At 32.1% G+C, this 6,406-nt stretch overlaps 2 protein-coding genes across 2 annotated transcripts; one reads left to right on the top strand and one right to left on the bottom strand.

Annotated features, from left to right (window-relative positions):
• Window positions 1–562: 562 nt before the first annotated feature.
• Window positions 563–1,355, top strand: LOC121117417 (uncharacterized). Its single transcript, XM_040711840.2, has 3 exons — window positions 563–723; window positions 785–895; window positions 957–1,355. The coding sequence occupies exons 1-3, from the start codon at window positions 621–623 to the stop codon at window positions 1,160–1,162; spliced, it is 420 nt and encodes a 139-aa protein (XP_040567774.1). The 5' UTR covers window positions 563–620; the 3' UTR covers window positions 1,163–1,355.
• RIOK1 (RIO kinase 1) lies at window positions 1,326–3,989 on the bottom strand. Its single transcript, XM_040711839.2, has 6 exons — window positions 3,708–3,989; window positions 3,278–3,619; window positions 2,957–3,216; window positions 2,593–2,898; window positions 2,018–2,544; window positions 1,326–1,961 (listed from the first exon to the last, which is right to left on the bottom strand). The coding sequence occupies exons 1-6, from the start codon at window positions 3,770–3,772 to the stop codon at window positions 1,857–1,859; spliced, it is 1,605 nt and encodes a 534-aa protein (XP_040567773.1). The 5' UTR covers window positions 3,773–3,989; the 3' UTR covers window positions 1,326–1,856.
• Between the last annotated feature and the right edge of the window lie 2,417 nt (window positions 3,990–6,406).

The raw sequence follows: 6,406 nt of genomic DNA, 5'->3' as shown, positions 1-6,406 counted from the left end.
TACCGTTCAAAATCCTTCAGATATAAATGGTGGAACATTTATTTGTATACATTTATCGAATAATATTTTACATTATACTTACAAAGAAAAACAAGCTTTATTTTATTTTTTTCTTAAAAGATATATACCCACAAATGAAGCAATGACTGTTTTTTATTACTGTTTAACCTTGATAATAGGATAAAAACATATGAGCAACAACTTAAAAAAGGGCGGTTCCACTGTTCTATACTTTGTGTTTGCTAATATTACCTTATCAACGTAAAAAAAAAGGATTTTTAATTTCTTATTTTTGAAAGTAAATTAATATACATATTTATCAAATTATCAAAGCTATATTTAATAAGTAACCAGTTAATTTGTTACGGAGAACTAAGTTAATGTATCCAATAAATAAGATTAAGACATTGAAAAAATGTTTTAACAAATCATAGCATCAACATTTCTGATTACGTGCTTGTTTGCATGCTGGCCCTAAACATATGGAATATCGTCGTCGAATATGAGAATGCGCCTTTTATTTTCCACACACGCGATGAGTTTTTGAAGGATTATATAAACTCGATGTTTTTCGAAACTCACCAGTCACTTCACTCCTTAAAACTCAAACACTAATAACCATGAAAACCTTTGTCATTCTTGTATGTTATGCAGTTTTATCAACTGCTGTCATATTGGACAAAGAACCATTTAAAAGAATAATTCCTGCCGATCGTCTCAGAGGTATTTAAATCCTAATAGGACTATTTCGTATATTAAAAAATATCAAATCATATTGTTTCAGATTTCCCTGGACACTGCTTCGCTGCTACTTTATGCAAAAACGTTAAGCCCGGTGAGACCTGGTCCTTATCTCCTTTTTGTGGAGAGTCCAGATGTGCCCCACTTTTAGACAGTAAGTAAAAAATAATTCAAACGAGTGAATATCTTAAATTAGAATTACCATTTTAATTTAGAAAAAAACCGCACCATCTTGGCTGAGGAAGTTACTGACTGCGGACCTTTGATCGATCTTGAGAAGTCACCAGGTTGTAAGTTAATGAAAGAAGATACAGATACTACAGCCCCCTTCCCTGAATGCTGCCCTGTGTATGACTGTGAAGAAGACACCGAAGTCATTTATGCCAATCCTCCAAAAAGCAAAAAAAACAAATCTGAATAATTTAATCACTCAAAGCTATACACCAAAAACATGCAACCATATTTCTCTCAAATTACAAGAATGATATACGGCACAAAAATACTCGCCTTCTGAGTGAGAAATATTTGTCATTTATTCTCATAAAGCAAGAAGATACAAATATTAAATAATATTATTTAAAAACTGAAATATAATTATTTTTATTTCACTTAAATTTAATCACTATTTAATGAATTACAAGAAAGGTTAATACGAATATAAAATAAGTTAAATACTTTTAAATAATAATAGCAATACGAGACACAAGACTGTCTCTTAACCTTAATAATATTTCACATGGTACGCACCACTTATTAATTACCATATAATAGGTCCGTAATTTAAAAAAAAACAACAGTTGAAATTGAATATTTTGGGTCCTTTGATATTGAATCGTTTAGCTATATGCATGCATTTATATAGAAATCCCCATGTCCCAGAAGTGAGCCGATTGATAGATAAATTTAAAAAGCAAACATACAAGACAAGTAAAAGCAAAGACGCATTTGCTTCCATTGATGAAGAGAAAAAAAAAATATTCAGCAGAAAGTAGTATACATTAAAAAATATATAAATATAGAATTGATATGAGCTATCCGATATATAATTAATTGAAGGACAAAAAATTACAGAGGGAAGAATGAATTATAGTCATAATGTTGTACATAAATAAATTTTATTTTTTCTTTGATCCCACTTTTTCCTTCCTTTTCTTGATGTGTTTCTTCACCTTGCATTTCCTTTTTTCAGCATGTGAATCCTTAACGGCCTTTTTCCGCTCCTACATGTTAGAAAATACATGAAAACTAGTAAGTATAAAATAAAAAACATACACACTTTTTTACTATCCGGAGATTCAATCCTAGGACGACGACTACTTCGAAATGGGATCTTATCCTCATCTTCAGGTGAACTGTTTTCGTCATCTGAGTCTGTATCACCTGAAGATGAGACACATTCGTCACTTCCACGTCTAACTCGGATACCAGTAACCGATTGGTATGAAGGTTCATCACCCTGTCCATTTTTAGCTCTAGATATTTCCCGCTCAGGTTTATCCACTTCATTCAATCGCCTGGGGATAAATATACGTTTAAAAACTTCTTCATCCATTAAATCTTGGGCAGTTTGTTCTTCCTCTGTACGAGAAGATGCTTTAGCATCTAGTTCTTCCAAAACAAATTCCTCCTTTCCACTAATCAAGGGATCAACGACGAAATCAAAAAGTTCTTTGACGCTGAGTACATTCACTTTTTGGCGACGAAAAAAATCGTTGATGTTGGTAATATCCTTCCTCAGAAATTCTAGAGCATGAGGATGTTCATGTTCAACAGATTGAGAAACATCAATGACGTAGACTTTACCTATAGAAAAATAGATATATGTAAATCCAACATATTGAACCAACTTACCTTCATGATAAAGCAAGTTGTATTCACTTAAATCCCCATGAACTAATTTGCACAATTGATAAATTTTTCTGACAATGAGGGATAAATCCCAATAGAGCTCTCTAGCCTTTGACTCTGATATATCAACATCATGCAATCTGGGCGCAGGCCATCCCTCTGAGCCAATGAAGCTCATAAGTAAAACATGGGACCGAAGTAAAATTGGTTCAGGGCACGGAATCCCAGCATTGTATAGCCTTGTTAGATTCCTCATTTCTTTTTCCGCCCAAGTTCTAACCATTTTTCGTGGATTTTTTTTCCCATATCCTATACAATAATTTGTTACTATCATATGAAAAAGTGGAGGGATAATTTTTTAATTCACCTTTTCTGAATCGAAATTCTCCTGTAACATATTTGTCTCGATCTTTAAAAACTAGAATTGAAGTCTTGTATATCTTTACGGCTTTGTCAACCACAGTTTTATCTGTACAATGATATACATTTGCCTCTTTACCAGTAGAGATGCATCCATTGATTTCTGTTATGAGACCTCTGTTCAAAAATTTGAAAATAATCATTCGGGTTCGAGGATCCAATACTTGCTCCATTGTTGCTCTGTCAGCTTTATCTTTGAGCCGTACTCTACATCAAATAAATATATTGGTTTTTATTTAAAGCATTAAAGCAAAACTATTACATTTACCTTTCTTTATCTGCCTGCTTCGTATGCTCAAGGAGATTTGAGACGGCTGACCCGATTAGTTTTGGTCCTGCATATTTTTCCACATTAATTTTATCTACATATTTATAGAGAATCTTGTCAGCTGGTTGGAATTTGGAAACTTTATTGCTCATGGATTGGGAATTGGGAGCTCTGGAAACAATGAGTCTGCCCTTTTCATCCCAATGATCCTCATTTTCTTCCTCATCAAAGTCGAAGTCGTCTTCGTCATGGGATGAATAAGTGGGCGTAGATGATGAAGAGGCGATAGGAGCAGGGTAGGCCTCCTTCCCATTGTTCATCTTCAGAGACGACAACTCAATCCTAAAAGAAACACATAAACCGGATTAATTGGTTACGTCAAATACAAATTGCTAATTAGTATTCGATTATATTCGCACAGTATACTTACCTTATGCTCTCGTCTTCCTTGAAATCGTCTTCTGCATCGCTAAATTGTCCGTCCATGATACTCATGTTTAATTTTGACGATCTAATAATTTAAAATACATTCAGATTATGAACTACGTACGTACATATTTAATTAATAATTGTAATTTAAATGCTATTTCTCCGCATGCGCACAATAGCCAATAGCATTAACACATAGCTATAGCTCGATAGTCGATAGCAACAAATCAATAAGTTCTATACTATCTCGAGGAACACCACCTCTAACCACGCAACCTGTTGTGGGGAAAACATCATTTTTGATGGATTGACTAAATTATTACAATTCTATGATATATCTAGATATATGTTGAATTTAATAATTTTTGAGCATTTATCTTAGAAAATGTAATTTTATTCTGAGTTAAAATTATGCAATAAGTAGAGGCTTTTGGCCTCAAGAACAATTTTTTAGGGATTTCAAATATTATCCCAAAAAAACAGAATTGATTAAAATACCACTTGATGTTTGATATAAAATTACAATTATGATAAATATTATAACGATATAATTAAACAAAATTTATAATAGTTTACCAACACGAATTTCTAACAAAATCAGGTTGCGTGATTAAAGCTTGTGATCCTCCAGAAATAGCTTATCCCATATATATTCCTACTAAAAAATAATAAACAACAAAAAACGTGGGATACTACGGGGTTATATTGCTCAAGATACTTAGAGACTTGTATCTATGTATCTCGATCTCGCTAACAGAAAAATACGCTATTATGTATTTTGTTGTCAGCTATCGATTTTCTCTTCTCACTTGATATATCATAGCTATTTCATTATTTATTATTTTTCATAAATACACAAAGTAATAAGTTATTCTATACGTATGCTCTGTTTCCAAAAAAACAGAAATACAATTTCTTGTTGCTCCCTCGTCGTTCATATAATATATATATTGGCCATTTCATTATTTCTATGAAGGATATTTTTTTCATAGAAATAATATATATGTTGTGTAAGACAATACCTGGATAAATAGATATGATTAATATCATGATTGTGATAAGGGGCCAGGAGAACTGGACGCTCCGTGAGGAGCATAAGGGAAGAAGGTACAAGAAGAAGGGGGCAGGAGGAAAGAAAGTAATACTCTGATAAAGGGTTAAAACAGAACTATATTCTAATAATAAAATATTGTACATTAAAGGAGAATACTTAAAATATGAGATCAACATCAGCTTTATATTTATATGTCACATATTAATAATATGTCATTTATTTTAAAAAGGGCGAAGAAAAAATATGACTGATATTCTGCGAGTATTTAAAATATAGATAGGAGTGGTATGATTCACTAATTTGACTAACTACCAGATGATTTCGGGCCATTTTTTCTGTTTCTTTTAAAAAGAAGGGTTGCGGGATACAAATAAATGACGTCATAGACTGTGATTGGTTGCGTAATTGTCGAAATTATCTTGCCCAGCTGTCGGTACGATACATCAAATTGAAAATTCTATAAAGTCCGATCACATGACGGTCTCGATTTTAGGAAAAATGGCAAGATTCTTTTAAACTGATATAATATCTATCACCAATATAGTATATAATAAGATTAAAGAAAAATAAACAAACACAACAGTGCTTCCAATGAAAGGAGTGCTTATCACTTAATTCTCAGTTATTTATTACAATATCATTAGACTATTCATATTGGACAAGACTCTTGGATTGACGGACAAGTATTTGCAAAATACTATCCAAGAGCAGCGATTTCCACTTCGTTATGATCCAGGATGTGAACCAGTGAGAGGTTTCCTGCAGGTAGTCAAAGTTCAAGTCGTTGGAGAGTGCGAGGGGAACTGTAAAGCTTAGTACAGTTGGAGCAATCTGAAATTTCAATAGAACGATGGTCTCTTCATAAACCTTCTTTCTTTCCCAAAGAGAACGAAACAGGCTTCATTACGTAGTTATCAAAAGGACTCGAATTCTCGAAGTTGTTTATCTAGGACTGTGAGTTCTTACTTCCAATGTATCAAGCCATGTATGAGAACCATAAAAAGTGACTTATAGACTCTTTCAACGAATTTTTAAGTGTATTTTTTTAGTTTGATACAATGACATTTGAATATGTAACTACGTTTGTAATAAATAATAATGGTCTTCAGTGATATTTATCAGAGAATATGAATGTTATAACTCTTTCATTTCACTTTAGAATGAGAATCCAGCTCCAGCTTCATTAACTTGTAAAACAAATATTAATGTGAATTCCTGACCTTTGTCATTGTTTAATTTCATCAATTAATCTATTTATTGAATAAATGTAAATGCATATTTTATGACGATGAAAAGGCTCTAAAAAAATTTATTCGACACTCATGTAATTATCTAATTTGGTTAATTTAGGTACATATAGTTAGAGCCAACTCTATGGGAAGGTTTCATGCTATCAAAGATTTCAGGTGCCTTAAATTTCTCTTAACTATGTTGTATTTCCAAACTCAGGTTTACCTTTCAACTACAGAGAAATACAATCTTTTTTATTTCTTTTGATCATGTTGAGTATTATTCCACTTCGGGTGATCATAAATTGTTACTTAAATAAATACACTTATATTTTTTCAAAGGCCCTTAAAAAGTTCGTTTTATGAATAAATTATATATCAACAAATTTGTAATTTCAATCGTTATTTTAGGCTTAT

The sequence above is a fragment of the Lepeophtheirus salmonis genome, chromosome 5 (genome assembly GCF_016086655.4).
Source record: "Lepeophtheirus salmonis chromosome 5, UVic_Lsal_1.4, whole genome shotgun sequence".
Classification (NCBI taxonomy): Eukaryota; Metazoa; Arthropoda; class Copepoda; order Siphonostomatoida; family Caligidae; genus Lepeophtheirus; species Lepeophtheirus salmonis.
This window is presented reverse-complemented; position numbering and strand designations above follow the sequence as displayed.

Bases quoted from the DNA above. Each gene is read 5' to 3' on its own strand.
- RIOK1 (XM_040711839.2), bottom strand. From the start codon at position 3,772: ATGAGTATCATGGACGGACAATTTAGCGATGCAGAAGACGATTTCAAG. The intron at 3,217-3,277 runs GTAAATGTAATA...TATTTGATGTAG, and splicing joins AAGCAGGCAGATAAAGAAAG to AGTACGGCTCAAAGATAAAG. The intron at 2,899-2,956 runs GTGAATTAAAAA...ATTATTGTATAG, and splicing joins AGAATTTCGATTCAGAAAAG to GATATGGGAAAAAAAATCCA.
- LOC121117417 (XM_040711840.2), top strand. From the start codon at position 621: ATGAAAACCTTTGTCATTCTTGTATGTTATGCAGTTTTATCAACTGCT. The intron at 724-784 runs GTATTTAAATCC...ATATTGTTTCAG, and splicing joins TCCTGCCGATCGTCTCAGAG to ATTTCCCTGGACACTGCTTC. The intron at 896-956 runs GTAAGTAAAAAA...ATTTTAATTTAG, and splicing joins ATGTGCCCCACTTTTAGACA to AAAAAAACCGCACCATCTTG.